This window comes from Pantherophis guttatus, chromosome 4 (assembly GCF_059756535.1).
Source record: "Pantherophis guttatus breed Tessera chromosome 4, ASM5975653v1, whole genome shotgun sequence".
Lineage (NCBI taxonomy): Eukaryota > Metazoa > Chordata > Lepidosauria > Squamata > Colubridae > Pantherophis > Pantherophis guttatus.
Genome location: NC_142066.1, coordinates 110,341,587 through 110,367,230, shown reverse-complemented (window position 1 = coordinate 110,367,230; position 25,644 = coordinate 110,341,587). Strand labels below are relative to the sequence as shown.

Here is a 25,644-nt window from a genome sequence, read left to right as displayed (position 1 = left end):
CAAGGCACCCTGAAGCACCCAGACCCGGCCTGGCTCAATCTAACCGCTTGGAGATTGAGCGGTGCACTTTGAGGGAAGTACAAGTTCCGGCAGATGTGGTGCATACCTTGCTATCCTCCCGACGGCCTTCTATGGAACGCATTTACTCTGCCACCTGGCGGAGTTTCTACAACTGGTGTAGTCAGGTCGGTGTCTCGCCTCTACAACCGTCTATTATACATATTCTGATGTTTTTGCAGAAGGGCCTCTCCCAAGATCTCTCTCCCAACACTCTCCACCGACACATTGCAGCTTTATCTTCAGTACTTACCTGCGGCTCCTTGTCGTCTCTGGCTCAACACCCTTTGATCCGGCGTTTTCTTCGGGGAGCAAAGAACTTGTGCCCTCCTGTTCTACATCGCTACCCAACCTGGGATCTTCCTCTGGTCTTGCAGTCTCTTACGGGTCCTCCGTACGAACCACTTCGGACTACCAGTCTCAGACTTCTCACCTGCAAGGTTGCCTTCCTGGTGGCCATCACTTCGGCTCGCCGCATATCTGAGCTCGCCGCCTTGTCCACTCGTCCGGACCTTTGTGTTTTCCACGCAGACCGAGTGGTACTCCGTTTGGACCCGACATTCGTGCCAAAGGTCAATTCTGTTTTCACCGTGCCCAGGAGCTTGTCCTGCCAAATTTCTGCCCCCGGCCTTCTCATCCTTGGGAACGTCGTTGGCACTCCCTTGATGTCCGGCGGGCACTTCGAATTTACCTGAAGAGGACGGTTCCTTTCCGTCGTTCGGAGTCGCTTTTTGTCTCCTTCTTACCTACCTCTCAAGGCAATAAGGTCTCGCCTTCAACCATCGGTCGTTGGATTCGCCAGATGATTGCCACAGCCTATGATGTTAGATCCCTTCCGCGCCCGTCAGGTTTGACAGCTTACTCCACCCGCAGCGCAGCTATGACGGCAGCTTGGGCGACACAGGCTTCCTTGCTGGAAATTTGTAGGGCGGCCACGTGGACTTCTCCTAGTCCTTTCATCCGACATTACAAAATCGACCAGTTTGCGTCGGCCGAAGCCTCGTTTGGTCGCCGGGTTCTGCAAAGGGTTGTTGCCGGAGAGGATAATGCGGTCCAGCGAAACCCCCCCCTGACATCGGGACAGTGAACTTGGGAATGTCCCACGCTGGCTGCTGTCTCCACTCTCAATGGAGAAGGAGCGTTGGTCCTACCTGATACGTTCCTTCTCGTTGAGTGGAGACAGCAGCCAGACCCTCCCCTTTTTTTCCTCAAGCTGGACCCGGCTTGTTTTCTGTTCTTTCTGTCTTTCGGTTCCTTTTTGTCCCACACACCGAGTCTGTCTTCCAGTCTTCGCCAAAAGCTGGGCTGCCTGGCAACAAGGGCGGGACTAAGAATAATTGGCAGGCTCAGTCCTTCAAGCTGATTGGATGGGCACTACCCACGCTGGCTGCTGTCTCCACTCAACGAGAAGGAACGTATCAGGTAGGACCAACGCTCCTTCTTGAAACTTAGCACTGAAGGGGTTGATTCTATATTCGTAGGTTTGTAGAACAATAGGATTAAGGTCTTTTTCTCAACTCTGTTCATGTTATAACATTATTGCTGTGAAGAAGAGGCATGTGATCTCTGCTGAGTCAAATTCAGTTTTGAGAACTGCAAAAGTAAACCAAGCATCTGTGATAATATCTTGTAGGCACAGAAACTGCCCAATAATCTTACAAAAACCTCTGGAAAAGCATGACATTGTGAATGGATTAATGGAATTTATTTACCAAAAAATTAAACATATACAGCCTTATTCTACATAATTAAAAAAACTAATCTTTATTTCATGATGGAATAACCTTTGGATGGTAATATATTTTCCTCAAAAAGCATTTTATTTTAAAAAATCCAATTTAAATCAAAAAAATCTAATTTAAATCAAAAAAATTGATTTTTTAAAAAAAATCATTGATTTTTATCCACCCTGTAAAGTATTGAAGACCATACAGCGATTATTGGCCTCATTCGAGATAGTGAGTCTGTATATAGACGAGAGGTTGAACAACTGGCCCTGTGGTGCAGCTGTAGCAATCTTTAGCTGAACATGTTTAAAACTGTAGAGATGAGATTGGATTTAAGAAGAAGCCTTTCTGTTTTACCTCTTGCTATATTTGGCAGCATAGTATCAGGAGTAGAGAACAACTGATTCTCACAGTGCTGTCTAATGCCTATATGTATTTACCCATGTAGTATGGGTGTAATATTATTTTTTCTTACTATCTTCTTTACTCACCCCCTTATTGGTATTATTGTTGTTAATCTTTAATTTAATTCATAGTCTGGGACTGGTAAAAACTTATTATTATTCTGTGGCTTTATATGTGCACTAAGAGCTTCTGCACTGGAGATGAATTCCCTGTGTGTCTAATAACACTTGACCAAAGAAAGTATTTTAAAAAAAGGACCTCCCCAGTGGTTCCTCTAATTATAATGGATCTTACATAGAGGAAAGTTCTCAAAAACCTCATTTTGCTTGTTTACCTCTGCACATTTTATATCATGTAGCCAACCTTCTATGTGTATTATGCACTCTTTACACTTGCACTTGTTTTGCTTTTTTATTTACACTTTTATAGATAAATAATTTATGTATAACCTCTCGAAATACCTGATCCTTGGTTTTGATTTTTTGCAGAGAATTCTATTAGCTTTTCTCCTTGTCAGCCTTGTAGTTTTATTGATATACACTTGTAATTACTTTTAAAACCTAGGGCAATGTTTATTGTTTGACTACATATAATATTACCATTGCCTCTTATTCTTTATCATCAAATTCTTCCAAGCTGATCCTTTTGACTAAAGTAGTCAACTAAATATATTACCTCTCTTCTTGATTAACATAACTTTTAAATATTTGTTTTCTTCCCTATAACTTTTTCAAAGAGTCTTCATTTTAGAGTCTCTCCTAACAGAGAATTTCCTTCTTCTCCTTCAGCCTTTCTTAAACCCATATTGGCCAATCAACATCTTCCCCAGCTGACCCCTATTATTCTTTGCAATCTGATTTTTTGCATCTCAAGTCTTCAAGCTGGGATACTTTTAAATTATTGTAATTTTAATTATATTATGGTAATATTATTTACTTAAATATATAATAATATTTACATATCATGTTTATATAAATTTGGGTGGCTAACAGATTTTTCAGTTCCTTGGGGGAGATAAAAGCTATAGTTCGATTAGGACTCCCATCAGTACAGCAAACTGGAAGAAGTGGAGTTTTTGTGAGTTACTATGTACATCACGATGAAATGCTCCCGGTTCAGACCAGATCGCCCAATCCGGTAGTGATGGAGGTGGGTGGTTCGGAGAACCAGTAGCAAAAATCCCTGCCCCTCCTCCCCCCCATTGCCCAGCTGAGCCACGCAATCATCAGAGGCTTTTTTTTTATTTTTAAAAGCATTTTTTCTGCAACCTCTTTGGCCAAAAAAATGCTTTTAAAAGAAAAAAAAAAGCCTCTGATGATCGCATGGCTCAGCTGGGATCAGCAGAGGCTTTTAAAAGCATTTTTTCTACAACCTCTTTGGCCGAAGAGGTTATAGAAAAAATGTTTTTAAAAGGAAAAAAAGCCTCTGCCGATCAGGCAAGTCAGCTGGGATCGTCAGAGGCTTTAAAACCATTTTTTTTACAACCTCTTCAGCTGAAGAGGTTGTAGAAAAAATGGTTTTAAAAGTTTTTTTAAAAAAAGTTGGCCATGCCCACTCAGTCATATTATACACCTGCCCCCCCATCCCAAGCCATGCCCACAGAACTGGTAGTAACAAATTTTACATTTCACCACTGATGTACATTATCTAGTTTCATCTTATGCTGTTTATTAAAAATGTGAAAGTATGTCCATATGAAAAAAAACTGTTGTAATATCAATCTTGTTCACTGTCACAATGTTGCACATTAACAGATAGGTCCTTATAGTCATTATTTATCAGATAGTATGTTGATTGTGCCCTGAATCAAAACTGTTCAGACTAACCTCGTAGGATATAAGCAGTATGATACATTAATATGAGGCCTTCATATTCATCTCTGGTATCTCATGGTGCTATGATTAGGAAAATTAAACTACCGTTTGGCTGAAGTCTCAGTTGAAAAACTGATGGTCTTGAAGAGAAGAAAATCAGAAACCATGGCTTAAACTGAATTTTAGATATTTTGTTAACGATACTCAGGTGCAATATTTCTGTGACAAATACTTGTTGCAGCCACTATACGGTGTCAATGAATGTACTATAGAGAAGAGAGTGGCTTTCTGACATTTATGATGAAAGCTTATGAAGGACCAATTAACCAAAATAGAAAATAACTTTAAACTGTAATTAATATAAGAGTATTCTTAATATTTACAAGCATAATTTCTTTGCAATAAAATTATGTTTTTCCTTATCTGTTTCTTGACTTTCAGTTTGCAGTATATAAAAATGCTAGAGTCAGCAATTCTAATGTTGTTGCTTAAAACTCTGGCTTTTTGGTACTAACTTTGTCTTCTTTCTAACACAGCCCGCAAAAGATTTATGGGGGAGGAAAGAGTATACCAAGCATTTACCCCAAATAATGCTTGTATTGTGCTAGTTAATAGAAAAAAATCAAGATTTTGGCACATGCAGCAAGACTTGTCTCTTGTTCTAAACATTTAGAAGGCAACATTCATTTGGTACTGAAACACAATGCACATTTCTGGCATAAACTAAATATGTAGCAAACATGACTAGAACAAATTCAGAACAAAAAATGGAAGATTTACCCATTCACTCTCTCATTTTCTCTCTCACACACACATACACAATTTGTGTGTGTGTGTGTGTGTGTATGTACATGTGTATGCTTGTTTGTGGATTGGTAAATATTTTAGTTTGGAAACTAATTCATTTCAAAAGTGAAAGGAATAAATATTCAGAAAAGATAGATCATGTTCAACTCAAACTTTTATAATTATTTTTCCCCCCTCTTCTGTCAAAGACACTACAGCTCAGATGAATTGAGTAAATTTAAATTAATTTGACTTGATCTTTAAACTTTCAAAATCTTCTCATTCTTTTTTTTTATTGCAAAAGTTTTACAATTACATTTTCACCCCTTTCCCCCCCCAACCCCCCCAAACTTCCCAACCTCCCTAACCCTCCCTAACCCTCCCCTCCCCCCAGATTTCCCTATAATATACTCATACTCATAAAGAACCCTAATATAACACTTATATATAAACTTGAACCCCTCCCTCCCCTGTATAATTTTTCTCTTTACCTCATTACATTAAAAAAATTTCCAATACATTATTTTCAAATAAAAGCTATTTGATACTTTCTAGTTTGATATTTGTTCTGAATGTATTCTATCCACCTTTTCCATTCCCACTCATAAGTCTCTTGTGAACAGTCTTTTAAATATGCTGAAATCTTCGCCATCTCTGCAAAACTAGCCATCTTCAAAGTCCATTCCTCAATAGTGGGCAAGGCTTCATTCTTCCAATATTTACCTATCAACAATCTTGCTGCTGTTATCATATACAATATCAATTTTGTTTCACCCAATGTAAAACCCTTAACTATACCCAATAAAAACAGTTGTGGAGAAAATTGAATTTTTTTCTTCAAAACATTCTGCATGACCCACCAAATTTTTATCCAAAAAGCCTTAACTTTCCTACAGGTCCACCAAACATGATAATACGTAGCATCCAAACATTCACATCTCCAACATTTTGGCTGAACATTAGGGTACATACATGACAACTTTTTGGGATCTAAATGCCATCTATAAAACATTTTGTAGAAATTTTCCCTCAGATTCTGCGACTGTGTAAATTTAACATTCTGAACCCAAATTTTTTCCCATGTTTTCAGCATCACTGGTTCTTCAAAATTCTGTGCCCACTTAATCATACAGTCTTTAACTAATTCGGTTTCTGAATCTCTTTCTAGCAAAACATTATAAAGCCTTTTGATATGCATTGGACCTTTCTCTCTTATATGTCTAACCAATTCTTCCTCATGCAACATAATACCAGTTTTTTGGTCCTCTTTCCATCTCAATTGTAGTTGATTATATTGTAGCCAAGTTAAATTAATCCCTTCGTCCAACAGTGTCTGCAATGTCTTCAGCTGCCATCTGCCCGCATCTGTAAAAAGAACCTCTTTATATAAAACCCCCCCGAGTGACATTATATTTGTATTCCACAAAGTATGACCAAGATCCAGCCATAGCGGTATTTTATAATCCCATTTGAGTCGGTGCTTCTTCCAAACTCTCATCAAAGAATCTCTAAGTATATGACTTTTAAATACTTTATCTACTTTGTCGTCGTAAAATAAGTAAGCATGCCATCCAAATTCAAGATCAAAACTTTCTGCATTCAATATTCCAGTCTTTTTCCTTCCAAACCAATCACTTGTTAAAGTTAAAGCTGCTGCATCATAATATAGCTGTAGGTTTGGAAGTTTAAGACCTCCTCTTTCTGGAACATCTTGCATAATTTTCAATTTCACTCTCGGCTTCTTCTCGTTCCAGACAAACTTATTCACTCCAGATTGCCAAACTTTCAATTGTTTATCACTTTTAAGCACCGGAATCATTTGAAACAAAAAAAGAAATCTTGGCAAAATATTCATCTTAACTGCTGCTATTCTTCCAAGTAGAGACAGCTGCAGTTTTTTCCAAGTCTCCATATCTTTCTGCACCTCTCGCCACAACACATCATAGTTATTTTGAAACAATTTCATATTTGATTCTGCAACCTGAACTCCTAGATATTTTACCTTAGGTACAGTCTCAAAACCTGCCCTCCTTTCAAGCTCATGTTTACGATCTTGTGTCATGTTTTTAGCTATCATTTTAGTCTTTTTTGGATTCAATCTAAAACCTGAAACTTTACCATAGTCTTGTATAATGTCCTTCATCAAGATTATTGATTCCATTGGTTGTGATAGGGTAACAACCAGATCATCTGCAAATGCCTTTATTCTGTAATCCTCTTGCCTAATCTTTATACCTTTCAAGATATTAGAGTCCCGTATTGTATTTAGCAAGACTTCTAGTGTTAAAATAAATAAAAGTGGGGACAACGGACATCCCTGTCTTGTTCCTTTTTCAATTTTAAACTCTGTTGTCAGACTTCCATTAATAATGATCTGTGCCTTTTGCTCTTGATAAATTGCCGAAATCGCCTGTATAAATTGATCCCCAAAGTCCATCTTTTTCAAAGTCTTTAATAGAAAATTCCAATCCACTCTGTCAAAGGCCTTCTCTGCATCCAAGAAGACCAGCACTGCAGGGATCTGTTTATTCTTCTCAAGATATTCCAATAAATCTATTACTTGCCTTACATTGTCCTTCATATATCTGCCCTCGATAAATCCCGCTTGATCATCATGAATCACCTTCTGAATTACTGGCATCAACCTGTTGGCTAGTACTTTCGCAAAAATTTTATAATCTGTGTTCAAAAGAGATATTGGTCTATAGTTCTCTGGTTTTTTAGGACCGATTTGTTCTTTTGGTATCAAAGATATGTAAGCTGTTGTCCATGATGGGGGTATTTTACCCCCTTGCTGAATATTGCAAAATAAATCTCTAAGTTGTTCCACCATTTCAGCTTGCAAAGTTTTATAATACACTGCAGTCAAGCCATCCGTGCCAGGAGCTTTGGCTGTTTTTAACTGTTTAATTGCTACTATTATCTCCTCCTCTGTTATAGGATAATTCATTCTTTCCTTTTGTTGATCAGTAATTTTTGTAACTCTTTTATCGTTTAAATATTTTTCTATAAGTCCATTCTGCACCTCCTCTTTAGCATATAATTTAGTATAATAGTCCACAAAAGCTTCTTTAATTAATTTTTGTTGAAAGATTTCTTTCCCTCCAATATCAATACTATCAATAGTCCGTATACTTTGTTTTTTCCTCAGTGTGTAAGCCAACCATCTGCCCGGTTTATTAGCGTTACAAAATGTGTTATGCTTCGCATATTGTAAGTTTGTTGCAACTTGTTCCGCCATAAGCATTTGAAATTGGTCTTTCAAAAGTTTTATAGCACTACGTATTCTTTCATCTGTTGGATTTTTAATAAGTAACTGTTCTTTATTCTTTATTTCTATTTCCAGTTCAGATCTTTTCTTTTGTCGGAACAGTCTATGTTTAGAGTTCATGTAGATAAGTACCCCTCTCATATAGGCTTTACTTGCATCCCACACAATTTCAATTGGGGTACCTTTATTCAAATTTATTTCAAAAAATTCTTTCAAATGCTTTTTAAGTTCTGTTATATTTTTTTCATATCTAAACAAATTCTCATTTAATCTCCAAGAACGTCTCTCAACCTTGTCCATCTCAATTTCTATCCATACTGGGCTATGGTCAGTCAAAGTTCTTGGAAAAATCTTTGTTCTTTTTGTCTTAACAAGTAAATCATCTGTCAACAAAATAAAGTCAATCCTAGAGAAGGATCTGTGTCTGTCAGAAAAAAAAGTATAGTCCAGTTCTTTTGGATTATGTATTCTCCAAACATCTTTTAGTTCCATATCTTCTTTCATGTCAAAAAAGGTCTGTGGTAATCTGATTCTAGACTTTGCCAAACTCTTTTTATCTAATTTAGAATCGGTTACTCCATTCCAGTCTCCCATAATTAAAATAGATCTGTAATCCCATTGCAATATTTTAGTATGTAACATCTTATAGAAATAGTCCTGTTGTTGGTTGGGAGCATAAATCCCAATCAGAAGAATTTGGCCATTTGCGGTAGACAATTCAATTGCTACAAACCTACCATCTTCATCTGTTTCAATTGCTACAAACCTACCATCTTCATCTGTTTCTAACTTTTTATTTACATAAATTACCACACCATTCTTTTTTTGCGAAGTTGAAGATATAAAATGTGTTCCTAGTTTGGAGTTTATCAAATATTTTTGATCTTGAGTTGTGATATGCGTTTCTTGTAAACAAATTATATCATTATTAAATTGTTTCAAATATGTAAATAATTTCTTCCTTTTCTGTGCTGAATTCAACCCATTAACATTCCAGGATAAACACTTAAGCATCATCAGCCTCTTTCTGGAGCAAAGAGCAAAATAATTGAAGGTCATCCGAAAGCTTCGATCTCGCTCCTCCCATAGCTCCAATCTCTTGTGCAGTACTCTTATCTGCCTCCTTGTCTTGTCTTTCCTGTTGTTGTTGTTGCTTTTGTTTAAGTAACTTAGCTTGAGCTCGAGTTATACGTTGATCCTTAACTTCAATCATCCGAACCGGGTCCAAGATTGGAGAAGATTCCAGCAAGGGCTCATCCAGAAAACCTCCTTCTGCACCTTGCACTTCTTCTAATTCCTGCTTAGACTGTTCTTGCAGTTCTCGTTGAGGTTGCTTCTCTTCACTCTCTTTAGTCTCCAAAACTGTAGATGTACGTGGAGATGGTGTTCTTTCCTTGAGAATAGTAGTGTAGAAGTGCTGTGCCTTCTCCACGGTATTCAAATGGTATCTTTCTCCCTTGTATCTGAAAATTATGCCAACTGGTGCGTCCCACTGGAAAGATATCTGTAAATTTTGCAATTCTTTAACGAGAAAACCAAATTCTTTTCTAGCTTTCAGCATTTTAGGAGGTAATTCTTTATAAATTCCAATTCGTGAGCCCCCCACTTGTACGGAAGTGTAAAAGGATTTTTGCAGGATATCATTTCTTATTTCTCTATCTGTAAAATATATGACTACATCTCTAGGTAATTGTCTTTGTCTGGCCACCCAAGAGTTCACTCTGTAAATTTTGTCTATTTTGTGAAAAACCACATCTGGATTAACTTGTAAAATCTTAGCCAGGGCCTCAGAACAGACTTGTCTCAAATCCTGTCTTTCCTCCTCTCGAATTCCTCGAAGCCGTATAGCAAACTCCATTGCCCTGAATTGTATCATGACAATCTCGTCTTCAACTCTCTGCATTTTATTATCAACATCAGCAATTTTATAATCATTGTCTTTCATCTTAACATTAACTTCTGATTTAAATTCTTCAACTTTAAAATCAACTTTCCCAATAAATTCTGCCAGGCCAGATGCCACTTCTGATATTTTTTTGGTCACCTTGTTTTGATTCTGTTTCACCATATCTTTAACTTCATTAATTTCCTGCATAAATTCCTGGTGTGATTTTTGAAGTTTATCATCTATCCCCTGATGTGATTTTTGAAGTTTATCATCTATCTCCTGTTGAGATTTTTGAAATTTATCATCCAAAGTTTTAGAAATAAATTCTTTTAAATCTCCCACATCAAATTCTTTTTTCTGAGTCTGTAACTGCTGAGCAGGGGGAAGTTGCGTTTCATGTTTATGTGTGGGGGATCCCCCCCCCTGTTGCCTTCCCTTCCTGCTTCTTTGAAGCCATCCTGCCACGTGATCTAGTTTTTCTAAAGAGGGAAGTTCCTTTTCCTTTCCCTCCTGCACAAAGACTTCTAAAAAAGTTCCCCAGATTTGATCAAATAAAGGTTGAAGTAAAGCAAAGTCAAATTTTGAAAGGGAGAAATTTTCCAATTGTTTCTCTTATAACAAGCAAGGCAACTTTGTAACAACTTGGAAACTTTGTAACAAAGCAAGATAACTTCACCAATCCACACTCGCTGGCTCGTTAACTCTGAGGCTAAACGCCATGTTTTTTCTAAGCACTTTCATTCATTCGCATTTTCTCAGATTGAAAAGTCAACAAAGCGCTGATACTTGCGTTTCCAAGATTCAGGATTCAGATAGTTTCACTGTTGATAAAGCTGGTTCTTTCGCTTTAAGTTTCCTGCAGCCGGCTTGTTCTGCAAAGGCAGAATCGTCCCACGTCGCCCGGAGTTTCAGCAGGTTGGGAGGGAGCCACGCCTGTTCTCTCCCCAGAAACTTCCCTGGGGGGTTACAGGGGCTCGACCTGTGTCCTGCGATCTCTCCTTCTTCAATCCTACGGATTTAGAAGTTTTCGAGCCGCTTCCTCTTCTCGGAGCGGCTCTACGGGCGGCGGGGCTGGCGGAGCTTCAAAGGGCGCCGCCGTCGCCGAAGACAGGGAAACCGGAAGTCAAAATCTTCTCATTCTTATGCCATTGATTTTAGTGGATCTACAGTCTACTTTTCATAGTAAAATATGAATATTTTTATTCGTCCATGTTTAATCCACATTTCACATAGTGTTAGAGATGTTGTGGGGAGGGGGGGTTTCCATCATAGTGTGCATTTTCTTGTAGGTAATATGGTGGAGTTGTTTTGGGGAGCTAACAGTGCTTGATTTAGAAGTTTAAAGAAAGGGTAAAGTTCTTCCTGTCCAATTATGTCTGACTTTAGGGGGCGGTGCTCATCTCTGTTTCTTAGCTGAGGGACCTAGCATTGTCCGAAGACATTTCCATGGTCATGTGGCCAGCATGACGATATATTGGAACCCTGTTACCTTTCCATCAAAGTGTACCTGTTAATCTCACATTTGTATGTTTTCAAACAGAACCTGGGGCAAGTAACAGGCAGGACTCGGGGCAAGTAATGGGAGCTCATCTCATTACGTGTCACTCATATCTCAAACCTGGACTGTCAGCTTCCCAGCTGACATGCCCAGTGTCTTAATCGTCTATCTCCCTTTTATTTTTGGCCATCTATGTCATATACTGACATGGCAAAATGAATGTGAGCTTCAAATTTTCTCGCAATAATATGTTTAATTGTGTCTTGGGAATGAAAGGAAGTGATACTGCTGCTTTTTATACAGAAGGCATCCCGAAAGTTTGGAGCTCAACCAAGAACCGAAGAACTAATTTTTTGCCATGCTCTTTGTTTCCATGTGATGCTTTATCTGGATCTACAATGTCTCCAGCTTCTTTAGTATTTTCCTTTCTCACTATTTACATTGGATGCTTCTTTTTTCTTTGTTATTTTGAACACATTGGCATTTATATCTTTTACATACTTTTTAATGAGTTATCAGTCTTTCAAATCAAAAGTTTGATTTCTTTTGATTTGAAAACAAATCAGAATTTTGTATTCTTGCCTTGATAATGTTACTCAACTCATTCAGCCATTTGATTTCAAACTGTAATAATTACAATTTTTGAAATTGATTGCATATTTTCCTCCCTGGTTCTAGTTTTTCATTTCCTTAACAAAATGCATTTCAAAGGATCCAGAAATAAGCAGTGTGCTGTTTATTCTTTTCTTATAGTGCCATTGAAATTGAAGTTATTTAATTTGTTCACACTAATTTTCCCATAACTAATTACCAGTTTAACTTGGATAAATTTAGGCCAAAATAAGTCAAAATTAAACAACAATTTCCAGGTTATGATGTAATAAAGCATGTAAATAACCTGAAGCTGGTCACATATAAGAAGGAAGAAGGGCTGAGATTATAACACTAGAGCCATTATTTTTTTAATTTATTTTTGTTGTTCTATTTTCAGAAATTTCATTATATATTACATACCATTGACAACTACCTGTATTACATACCACTGAGAACAAAGAGTTGAAGCCTGGCAAGACAATATTATTTCATGGTGCTCATTATTTTTCTTCCTATCAAAAGGAGTGTTTGAATCACAATAATATTGGGATAAATATATATTTGCAGATTACTTTCTCTGGCCATGAAAAGGACTCTTAAAGTAGGACTGGGTGTCATTTTCTGTCATTTCCCACTGCCAGATCAGCTTAGAAAAAGCCATAAGTTGCAATTCACAAGTCACTGTGATAGTGCAGGCTCCATTAGTTTTAATGGGGCTTATGGCAGAACATACTTTGACAATTGAGGCTGTTAACATAAATAGCTTTTCTCATGACCAGACATGGCAAATTTGTTTGCGTTTGAAATCCATCTTAAATAGCAACAAATCTAAGTGTTTGAAATGTATTTGGTGCCTTCTTCTAAATCGGTGAAGCTGAATTATTTTACAAGTGGTCATAATTATGTTTCAGCTTACTAAAAGTTTTGCCTTAAAAAGAGGAAGAAAATAAGAGTTAAATGTAGCTGAATATGGTTGTACTTTGTCTGTCTGTAACATTTGGATTATATTTCTATCCTACTCTTCCAACAGAGAATTCAACCACATAAATTCCCATTTTGGGACTGCCAAAAACATGGCCTGAGGCAACAAATTATATCCTTTCTTCCCAGGTGTATAATACTTTCCCATCCTGGCATTCTCTAAATAAGTTGTAAACCAACTCTTAGAATTTTTAGCCAGCATTCCATACAAAGAATAGAATAGCAAATGAATACTAGGAATACTGAGAGCCAGTTGATCTAGTGGTTAAGATACCAGTCTTGAAAGCAGAAGAATGTGAGTTCTAGTCTCTACTTAGCCATGAAAGCCAGCTGGCTAATTTTGGACCAGTCATTCTCTCAGCCCAATTCACCTTATAGGGTTGTTGTGGAGAAAATAGAAGGTGGAAGATGTATTGGATGTGCTTGCTGCCATCAGTTATTTGTAAAAATAATAAAGGCAGAATATAAATAAATATACCCTAACCCTAACCTACTACCAATAGTTCATCTGGTGTGCTCTAAAAGAGCAACAAATTATTTGTTACAATTTGTTATTGCTGGATTTTTACTGGCAGTGTGTAAAAAGTAGTTTCTGCCCAAAGGAGCACATTTATTTAATGGTAGTTGGCATTTGATACTGTATTTCAGAATTGAAGCTACATATCAACACTGTCCAGCTTTTGTATTTGTTCTATTTATTTCATCTGATTTTACAGGTTTAATATCCTACCATTCTTCCCACAGATGGGAAGGATTTCATAATACTGTTTACCAAATAATGTATTGCCAATCTCCTTCTTTCATGCCTTCTGCTTCAGAGTCATGTCTCCCCTGCATTATTAAACATACAGAGTGTGTGATTCTGTGTGTTTAATAATGTGGACAGAAAACTAAGCAGAACAGTCCTGTAAGTATTAGTTGGAAATGGTTCCAGTTGAATTCAAAGAAATTTATTCCTATATGGAGTTGAAGTACATTGGTAAGAAGATCACTTCACAAAAATCTCTTTATTCAGGTTGAAAATCTTTTCCAGAAGTTGCCTAAGGGAAAAGCAGCTGTTTGACTGTTAAATAATGAAGTATCTGTGTATTAAATATTTCATTGGTTCACTGAGTATTTATGTAGGAATAAGCCTCTGCTCAGGGGCTCCCAGTATCCTTCTAATACATATATTACAGGATCTTTTTTGGGAGAAACCTACCCTGAACAGAAGATGACCACTTCAGTGAATATATGAGATTTTGTCACTGTATCATCTGACTTTATGTATCATTCAATCAAGCCAGCTATCCTCTCTTTAACTTTACATAGTAAGAGGCAGAGTATGGCTGAGCACCATTTATTCTTTCTTTGCCATTCTTGTAAACTTCTTTGTATGCAAATAGTATAGTTAATATCTAATCAGGATAGATTTTAAAGTGCTAGACATAGAACTTTATAAACAGTTCTGAAAACAGTTTCTTTCCTCCCCCCCTTCTCTTTCTCTCTTTTACATATTTATTTATATCCTGCCTTTATTATTTTTACAACTAACTTAAAGTGGCAAACATATCCAACATACCTTCCACCTCCTATTTTCCTCACAACAACAACCCTGTGAGGGCTGAGAAAAAGTGATTGGTCCAAAGTCACCCAGATAGCTTTCATGGCTAAAAGCTTTCTAGCTTGATGCCTACAACTTTTTTTCCCTCTTGATGGTTTTTTTTGGGGGGGGGCAGATTTTTTTGTCAGAAAAAACAGAATCTTGCAATATTGGTTTTTGAACTTTATAGTTACAGAAATTATGTCTGATAAAAGAAACTGTGTTTTCTCTACAGCTCTTGAAGGTAAGGATGCCATTTTGAGATGCACAATTGACAATTCTAACCTAACAAAGAGACATATAATTTTCTTCACAAATATTTTAAAAAGAGTAAGCGTCTTTCAAGTTCAGTTTGATTCCCCGCATCTCTGTGGACATGATCATACAATTTTCCTACTACAATAGAACACTAGAAAAGTTATTTGCCATTGCTAGGTTGTTCTTTCATCTTCCCCTTCCTTAGTCATATAGCCCCAGAACTTTCTACCTAAATAGCAGCCAACAATGAGCCTACTTAGCTTTTTCAAGATCAGCTTCCCAAGTGTTACATGTGTGATTTAGCAAGTATTAGCTCTGCTGAATTTAGACAGAGCTTCATCTTCCTTGGCTTTTGTGTTTGACTGTTTTATCAGGCTAATCTAAATGGGCCTTATCTAAGCACAGTCCTTTGAAAAAGGGTGCCTGAAGTATGTGTGTATTCTTTGTACTAACATTGTAAGAGAGCATATTATATGTCATTTGAATTAGCTTTCTTTTTGGGTAACTGCAGAGAACTCAGTTTGGAAGCTATTTTATATACAAAAGCTGATACTTACAGTTAATGAAAGCTGGTTGAATGAGCTGTTCCCGTAAAAGTTCTCAGCTGGCACTGGATCACTTTTCTGTTTCCAGTGCTTAACCTAAACTAATTTGCAAATCTAGTTTTTTACTTGTAAATTTGTGCCTTTGTCAATAGGAGCCATGCATATAACCAGGCAATGCTATGCATTCTCATGATTTTAAAAGAAACACACTATAATAAATTAAGGCTTTTTCCTTTTGAGAAAATAGTAGTTTATATGAGTAGATTTCTCTCCAATTTTCAGCAGTATTTATTTGTTTGTTTGTTTGTTAGATTTGTTTCCCATTTTGCCTGAATATGATATGCTGGTATAGATGCTTCTCTTTTCATCATGTTGGATAACAAGGCAAGATGTTCCAAAACATTTATATTGATTTAAATGCTTTTGAATTTTGAACAAAGAGCCATTTGGTGTATTATCATAGAGGATGTGATTACAATGACTCCTTTGTATCCAGATGGCATTCAAAAGTTTTTTGTGACACTAGTTATTAAATCTTTTCAGATCTTCTTGATCAACCTATCTCTGAACTAAACTCTTTCATGTTTGACATAGTAATAGACAAGTATTACAAAAGTAAATAATAAGAAGTTTGGTCTTTTTTTCTCTTCTTTTGTTTCTTTTTTTAGAGTAATATTGTCTAGATTGCATACTCTGGCTTTAAATAATGGACCTAGGAACTGTCTTTATTTGTTCTTGGTTTCACATACCATTCTCCACTTTCGATGGGGCAGATAAGGTATCAACACAATTAAATGTGAAAAATAATCCATCTGCTTTGCCAATGGTGAATGCTCAGAGAACACACGTTGATACAGTAGATTTTGAATTATTTATACTAGGTGTTTTTTGTCCCATTGCAATCTGTAAATGAGGACATCTAATGCAACATGACTAAGATGATACTCTACCCAACAACTTTTAAGAAAAATTATTGAGGAAGGAATGGGTTGGAGAAAGGAGAACAAATATTCTGTTCTGAAGAATTTTGAATTGTAGAGCTTGGGAGGAAAGGAGAAAAAGAAAAATGTGTATATATGAATAGGAATGTAACTTATGCAAGTATTGTTTTTCAGAAGTGGATTGCTCCATCATTCTTTATCTATTAACTAAATTAAAATAGAAATATCCAAATTTCTTTTATAATTTGTTAATACACATGGCATGCTCAGACAGAGCATTCTTGCTGTTTATTCCTCTTCTAAAAGCCTACTTTAGATGTCAAGTAAAACACATGCAGTTTGGAATATACTGCTGTCTCAACATACAATATTTTGCCTGGTAAAGGTAATATCTTTCCTGCTTATTTTTGTCACTGACACTCTCATGCTTCTATCACAGAGGATTTATGTAGTTATTGAACAGCCATTAACACTAATGAGAATTGTTCATGTAAATTCCTTATGCCTCATAGGCATAATATGCTCCCTTATAAAAGTACTCAGTGCTAATAAATAGAATGAAATGTGGGCAAATGAATTCTTGAAAAAATAACTTAGATAACTCATACCCTGCTGGCTATTAATTTGAAGTCACTACATTATTATTATTATTATTGTTATTAGAGATAATAAAGTACGTACCATCTTAGGATATGTATAGTTCTCTCAGAGGGAAATGCCAAATGTATAAGACTGTGCTATTAAAAAAATACTTTTCGAAAAAGATGGATCTGATTTTAGCCTATATTCTGTTAGTATTTGGTGGAAGTGTTTTAGATTGGAGAATTATGCATCCTTTATATCAGGGATTAAGATCTCTTTATCTTGAATTAAAGTTCCTAGTAGTCCGATTCAGTATAACCAATTCTAGGTACAGCTAGCGACAGAAGACCATAAGTTCCACATTTGAGAAGTCTTCTGGAAAATGTAAGCTTTCCAGCTACATGCTTGTTTTGTAGTATTAGTATCGAAGTGGGAGCACATTTCCAGGAAAAGTTTAGTTCGTAAGATTATATGGATTATTTCCTACTAGCTTAATTTTCTGGCATGCTCTTTCTCCACAACTGCCCCAATTCTTCTACTGCACTCTCTTCTAGTAGCTTCTAAGATCTTCAAAATGCCTGTATTGTGATGAGCAACCTTTTTGGGTTGTAAAAAACCCATCCCATCCCAAAATTTTATTTTGGGGAAGATGCCAAGACAGAAGTAGGGAACAAGGTAAGCATGTACTAATGCATTCCTGTTCTCTTCCTGTAAATGAGAGGGGCCTTCTCATGTTCTTTCTTCAGCAGTTGTAATAGGACCTTTGGGTTAAAAGGATTGCCTAGGTCGGTAGTGTAACAGGGCAACTGTCAAACAGGTGACCTATAAATGGAAGTCAAATGGGTAGAGTGTCCTTCCTCATATTGCAGGCTTTGTTTCTTTCATTCTGTGGATTGGATAGCTCATTTTTAAAAAATGCATTATTCTTTAATTATCCCATCATGCCAGTATCTGTATAAATTCAGATAGCCCTTTGCACTGCATGGAACTTCTGTCCATGTTATCTCTAATATTTGCTAATTGTCTGTCTTTGTTCTAGCTGCAGCACCCATAATGTTGGTATATCTCTTTCTTAGAGGAACTTTCAATTTCTAGGAGCTGTCTGAGAAGCCTATTTCCAAAAGCTGAAATTTGTCTGGTATTTTGCATTAAATAGTGATGATTATTGAGGATTAAATTCATAATTTTTGCATATCCTTTTCCATTCATAAAAGTAATTTAAAATTGGCATCAAGTTCACTTAAGGGTTGAGATATACAGAGGGGGGGGGGAATGTGTGTGCCTGCACACACACACACACACACACACACACACACACACATACATACACACCCATCAGTAATCAAGAAAGTGAAGAAAAATCTGAGAATCCATATATATTTCATTATGTCTTATGTTACTTGACCTCTATCTAACATATTTGGACTGATCCATTTTCTAATGCAGCGATGGCGAACCTTTTAGGGACCGAGTGCCCAAACTGCAACCCAAAACCTACTTATTTATCACAAAGTGCCAACATGGCAATTTAACCTGAATAATGAGGTTTTGTGAGGAATTTCAATCACTCTTTCTCAATTTGACTTCTCCCTGGTGGCACTGGATTTCTTTAACAGCACAACTCAGGAATAATGGGAGTGGAGTGCTTTAGCCTTTGGAGGGCCACCACATCCTTATTACTTCCTTCCTTCCTTCCTTCCTTCCTTCCTTCCTTCCTTCCTTCCTTCCTTCCTTCCTTCCTTCCGTCCCCCCTCTGATTTCACCTTCCTTCCTTTAATCCTATATATTATGGTTCTGTATTGTTAGTATTAAAGAATGCTGTGTAGTTTAATATTAAAGAATGCTGTGTAGTTTAGAAGCAAAAATAACAGCAGCTGTTGTTTGTGGCTGAAGCTATCCCGGACAGTTATTTACTTTCTTATACACACACAAACTTTTTTTCCCCCACTTTCCCTGGGTCCTTTGGAAAAGAATTGCATCTTTTCCCCATCCCCATCTTTAATAAACTCTAATCCCTCTCACAGCCTTTTAGCTACTATTGTGCCACCTTGCTTCCCCCTCCCCTTAAAACAAGGCAAGGTAAGAAAGCTGGGAGGGGGGAATCTAAGGGGGAGGGAAGAAGATCCCTCTTTGAATATCCTCTGATAAACAGACTCCACCCCACTTTTTGGATTCTGGACCGCTGGGCCTTTATTTTCCCCATTTATTGGGGGAAATTGGATTTTTATTGGGTTTTCCTCTGCCGCATGCCAAAAGGAAAGCCAGCTGGGCTTCTCCTCCTAGAAGCCCACCTACCCTTCCCCCGGCTCCCTTCTCCTTATCCCCCACTCAATTCAACTTGGGGACAGAGGAGTGCGCATTGGAAACGCATGTTGGGTGACGTGGGAGCGCGCCTTCTTACCCTCCAGCATTCGGCCCACAACTCTCTGTGCTCTTCCAGGCCTGGCTTTCTGAGGAGGGGGAGAGCAGCTCTGATGCCTCCGCTGCTGCTCTCATGGCCCCAGCCATTGCTGTCCAGCTTCTTCAAAGGTGTGGTGCACTTCAATGGTGGCAGCTCACGCCTGGAGGTGGTGAACAGCGGGACACCTGCGAGACCTGGACCAGGCCTCTCCACTGTCCAACTCACCAATGGGGGCGCTTCTGCTGGGCCAGCCACCCCACCCGCTGGGTTTTTGTGCTCAGTGCTCAGCTGGAGGACGGGAGCGCTTCCCCATGCTGCTCCCTTCTTTGTCTTGGCCCTGCCATTGAGGAAGGAGGAAGGCCAGGCTTGGGGGAATGGCCCCCACCCCACAAGATCCACGCCCGCCATTCTCCCAGCCCTCTTTGCTGGCTGCAAGAGTAAATGTACTCCAAGGAAGGCGGAATCCTGTTGCTCCGCTCATCATCACTACTGCAACAGGACAGCTCTTTCATCCCTCTGCCGTGACAGGGAGCTGCAGCAGAGGGGTGCGCGTGGATCACATTGTGGCTCTGCATCTTATTGTGTTTCAGGAAGAGGGGACCTCGCCTGAAGCGTGTGAGTGAAAAAGTTCACTCAATCAATTCCAACGTCGTGAGAATGTTTTCTTTTGTGAGAAGTTGGAATTGATTGATTGATTACGATGGAGAAACGTGATTGGAGCTGGGGCAATGGCGCGCGCACCCACAGAGAAGGCTCTGTGTGCCACGTCTGGCATGCGTGCCATAGGTTTGCCATCATGGTTCTAATGTGATCAAGTTTATTTTTTTCTAATTTATTTTTTTTTTTATTGAAAAAGTTTTACAAATATATTTTCTCCCCAATTACCCTCCCTATCCCCCCCTAACCCTCCCTAACCCCCCCCAGCCCGCCCTAGCCCTCCCATCCCCCCAGGACTTCCACAAAATATAATCCATATCAAAATCACATTTTATAAAACTTGAACCCCTCCACCCCCTGTATATTTTCCACATCTTCACAAAGTTCAATTATTCTATCCCTATATAATACTTTCAGTTAAAAGCTATCTGATATTTCCTAGTTTGATATTTATTCTGCACATAATCTATCCACTTTTTCCACTCCCATTCATAAGTCTCTTGTGTCCGATCTTTTAAGTATGCTGAAATCTTCGCCATCTCAGCAAAACTGGCCATCTTCAAAGTCCATTCTTCAATAGTAGGCATAGCTTCATTTTTCCAATATTGACCTATCAGTAATCTCGCTGCTGTAATCATATACAATATCAACTTTATTTCACCCAGTGTGAAACCCTTAACTATGCCCAATAAAAACAATTGTGGAGAAAACTGATTTTTTTTCTTTAAAACATTCTGCATAACCCACCAAATTTTTATCCAAAAAGCCTTCACTTTCTTACAAGTCCACCACATATGATAATATGTGGCATCTAGGCAATCACATCTCCAGCATTTTGGTTGAACATTAGGATACATACAGGATAATTTCTTAGGATCTAAATGCCACCTATAAAACATTTTATAAAAATTTTCCCTCAGATTCTGCGACTGTGTAAATTTAACATTCCCATGTTTCCAACATCACTGGTTCTGCAAAATTTTGTGCCCATTTTATCATGCAATCTTTAACCAATTCAGTTTCTGAATCTCTTTCTAGCAAAACATTATATACCCTTTTAATATGCATTGGACCTTTCTCTTTTATATGTCTAACCAATTCTTCTTCATGCATCATCATACCAGTTTTTTGGTCCTCTTTCCATCTCAATTGAAGTTGATTATACTGTAACCAAGATAAATTAATCCCCTCTTCCAACAGCGTTTCTAATGTCTTCAGTTGCCATCTGCCCGCATCTGTAAAAAGAACTTCTTTATATAACCCCCCCCCCCCGAGTGACATTATATTTGTATTCCACATGATATGACCAAGATCCAGCCATAATGGTATTTCATAATCCCATTTGAGTCGGTGCTTCTTCCAAACTCTCATCAAAGAATTTCTAAGTATGTGGCTTTTAAATACTTTATCCTCTTTGTTCTCATAGAATAAGTATACATGCCATCCAAATTCAAGATCATAACTTTCTATATTCAATATTCCAGTCTTTTTCCTTCCAAACCAATCACTTGCTTGCGTCAAAGCTGCTGCTTCATAATATAATTGTAGGTTTGGAAGTTTAAGGCCCCCCCTTTCTGGAACATCTTGCATAATTTTCAGCTTAACTCTCGGCTTTTTCTCATTCCAGACAAATTTATTCACTCCTTTTTGCCATTCTCTCAATTGTTTATCACTTTTAAGCACCGGAATCATTTGAAACAAAAAAAGAAATCTTGGCAAAACGTTCATCTTAACTGCTGCTATTCTTCCAAGTAGAGACAGTTGCAGTTTTTTCCAGGTCTCCATGTCTTTCTGTACCTCTCGCCACAGCACCTCATAATTATTTTGAAACAATTTCATATTTGATTCTGCAACCTGAACTCCTAGATATTTAACCTTTGGTACTATCTCAAAACCTGCCTTGCTTTCAAGTTCCTGTTTTCGATCTTGTGTCATATTTTTGACTATCATCTTAGTTTTTTTCTGGTTCAGTCTAAATCCTGATACTATACCATATTGTTCTATAATGTCTTTCATCTGGATTATTGATTCCATCGGCTGTGTTAGGGTAACAACCAGATCATCTGCAAATGCCCTTATTCTGTAATCCTCTTGCCTTATCATTTTTTTCTAATTTCAGTGATGCATAATTGCAGGTTAAAAATCTTAGACTACAATCCATTATATTACATTGTGGTTTCAATATAGCTGCATATTAAGACCTATTAAGATTTGGGTATATTTAATCTTCAGAAAATACTATTATGGAAAATATGATAGCATCTTCAACTATCTATAAGTAATAGTGACAGATTCTACCTTAATTTTGAGATAAGTACTGTTTGAACTTTGAACTGATAAGTAGATAAGGACTTCCTTGAATATGTGCAAGAAGATGACTGGTGATATTTTAATTTGACTCCTCCAATGAGTAGAGAAATGTATCAAAACTGTGATTTTATGTATAATTTGTTTATTAATTAATTATTAAAATTAATTAATTAATTAATTCAATTGATGTCCACTGCATTAAGGATACTCTTACTGTTTGGATGACAAAAATACGTGATGCAACGTTTGCTTTTTTTAAAAAGTCAGTCAAGAAAATCTATTTTTTTAAAAGCATTTGTCAGATTTATCTTTTATTCAGGTATTCAAGTGGTACACAGGATTCTCTTCACGTGTTCTCCACTATGAGATTCATTGGACTGAAATAGAATATCTGGCACCAACTCTCATTTCCATGTTTGTAGGCTTTTACCTGGGTCTTAGTCCAGTCCAACAACTTAAATACTACTCTGGTATATTACTAAATCCAAGCCATTATAGCATTATTTCCTTATCATGCCATTCATTGCACAGTATACAATGTGCAGAAAGGGATTGAGAAGTAATGCATACAACACATTGGGGAAATTAAACCCAGCCTACTGTACTGTAAACCAGTGGTTGTATTTTAAGATGCAGTGATAAGTTGTTAATGTTTTATAAACTTGCTGAAGGAGTAGTTACTTAGACAAAGTAACTACTCGTCCTTTCCCCCCCCCCCTTTTGGGGATTTTGTAAAACTATTTTTAATATTTTCTTTTCTCTTTTTTAAAATGCACTTTTGAATTAGGTTCCTACATTAGTTTTTTCTGTTTAATATAATTCCTAATAACACTTGTTGAAAAAAAGAATAAAAACCAACACTAGCATGTACATTAACCATGTCTTATTATACCTTTCTGTTTTTTGTTTTGCTGAGTCCGTTTACTGCTTGGTCTTCTGTATATTTAACTTTCTTACTTCTTTCTTTTTGAGAATCTTATCAGCTCCAGTTACTCCAGTTCTCTTTCCTCTTGACCCTTCATTTGTACCTCCCTTATTGTTATAATTGGATAGCAAAAGTATGCCAGAAAATGTTTTTTACTTTATGTCATTCAGTCTTTCCTCTTCCAGGTTGATACAAGACAATTCCTAAACACTATCCTTTGTTTGCTGAAAGCCTATTTTAGATATTATATGCTATTGTTTATTTTTAAAAAACAGTTTCCTATTGTTGAATGTTGAATATTTTTAAAGCTTGAATGTTATTAAATTACATCATAATGTGACACTTTCTGTCACTTAACAGAACAATTTGAAAGACAATAACAATTTTCATTTCAGTCATTTTTCTTTTTTGCTTGATTGCAGGGTTTTTTCCGCAGGAGCATTCAAAAGAACATGGTTTATACATGTCATCGAGATAAGAACTGTGTTATCAATAAAGTCACTAGGAATCGCTGCCAATACTGCAGACTACAGAAGTGCTTTGAAGTGGGAATGTCCAAAGAATGTAAGTAGAAATTGTATCATTTGCTTTATCTTTCTGTTCAGATCAAAGTGACATTCATGGGAATCTAGTATTTAATTGGCCTAGTTGAGATCAAATGTTGGAGTGAAAACATTAAATGTCTCATTTTTCATAAGGCTGTCATGTACTGTACATTTTGTTGGCACAGAATTTAGGTAGCTTGAATTCTTGCAGTGCATAGCACCTCTCAGTTGCAACTCAGTACCTTGTTACTAGGATCTTTATAATATGCAATCTAGATGAAAAATTATGTACAAGTATTTAAAGATCCTTGAAAAGAAAGTGATGAGAAAGATAGAGAACAAAGGACTACATATGAAACAGTAAAAATTACATACGAAGCAGTAAAAACAGTAAAAACACATAAACATGCAAAAAAATCCAGAAGCTAATCTCGCTTGTGAAATAAGAATATATTAATAGTAAAAATGGAACTGAAGCTTTAAAAGGCATCTCTTAGTACAAACAGAATATGTGCAAATGATTATAGGCAATGGTAAAAACTGTTAGCAAAAGAATGGCAAGTATAATCAGATTTAAAAATGAATACAGGAGAAATGGCCAACAAGAGTTTGCGGGAGGTAAGTATTCACATAGTTACCTAAGTGGCCTTTGATGTTGTTGCAGGATAAGAAAATGTATCCAGTATATTTCCCCCCCCCTAAATTAGAGTTACGTGATAGTTGCAGCAGTTCAGAAAAGCATTGGTAACTGGAACTTTCTTATAGCAAATGCAAATTCCCATGTCAACACAATGGAATCAGAATACTCAATATGTCTGAGTAAATCCTAAGGTATGTTCAAAAAAACTTTGTAACAATCAACACCCTAAAACAAAAGAAAAACTGCCTTATGAGACTGTTCAATGGCTTGTGGGAATGCTGGAGTAAAGAGGATGGTAGAAAAGAATCATGAAGGAGACAGTGAGAATAGGAAGGATTAGTTTGATTTAGTATTGTACTGCAGTAATATAGAGAAAGATATAGTTGCTAGGAAAATAATTGCATATAGTAAGAGATTGATAGCATGGTATATTTTGCTTTTTCTCTGTTTTAAATATTTATCAAATAACTAATATTTGAACAATTTATGGATTTCAGAAAACCTTCCCATGCCTGTCTTCTTTACTGTTAATGGGTCAGATAATGAACATTAAGTAATTAATTGCATTCTAATTCTCTTTTGACTGCCTACTCTTAAGTCTATATTTTTCTACACTCAAAATAAGAAATAAGACTTCTAGGCAAACTGTGATTTACATCAGAAGACTCAATTAAATAGCCAACTTTCTTCAGTTACAATGGAATTTGTAAGTTAATATTCAGTGCTTAGATGAAAAAGCAAAACAGATAACTGTTTTTTGTTTACAAGCATTAGCCACAAAAAGAATTTGAAAAGCAATATGCCCTGAGTGAAATAAGATATTTCTTGTACCTGCCCCATGAAACAACATTTATTAGAACAGGAATTTAGCCATTTCTCATATAAATTAACTATTCAGATCTTAAAGAGAATTGCAACAGAATTTTGAATTATGTATGTTAATTACATTGGCAATGACAAGAATTGGGATAAAACTGAATAATAATATTATACTTAACACACTGTGTAACGGATAAGACTAACATAATACTTGGCTATGAGAAGAAATACAACACAGTGCTATAAATGACACTACTATAATACTATGCATACTATAATACTATAAATGACACTACTACAATACTATCCATGGAAGAATCTTCATTGAATATAGTTGAACTGTGATATATACAACATAATATTTTATTAGTTCTCTTGGATCTTCGGAATCAAAGCTTTTTGAGTTCAGTCTCATATC

At 36.8% G+C, this 25,644-nt stretch overlaps 1 protein-coding gene across 17 annotated transcripts in view; it reads left to right on the top strand.

Annotated features, from left to right (window-relative positions):
• Positions 1-25,644, top strand: part of RARB (retinoic acid receptor beta) — a 559,406-nt gene that overhangs the window by 441,103 nt on the left and 92,659 nt on the right. For all 17 annotated transcript variants that reach the window (XM_087892554.1, XM_087892559.1, XM_087892553.1 and 14 more), the window contains one exon: positions 23,645-23,786. In XM_087892554.1, coding sequence (XP_087748680.1) covers positions 23,645-23,786 — 142 coding nt within the window. The remainder of the gene's footprint in view (positions 1-23,644; positions 23,787-25,644) is intronic.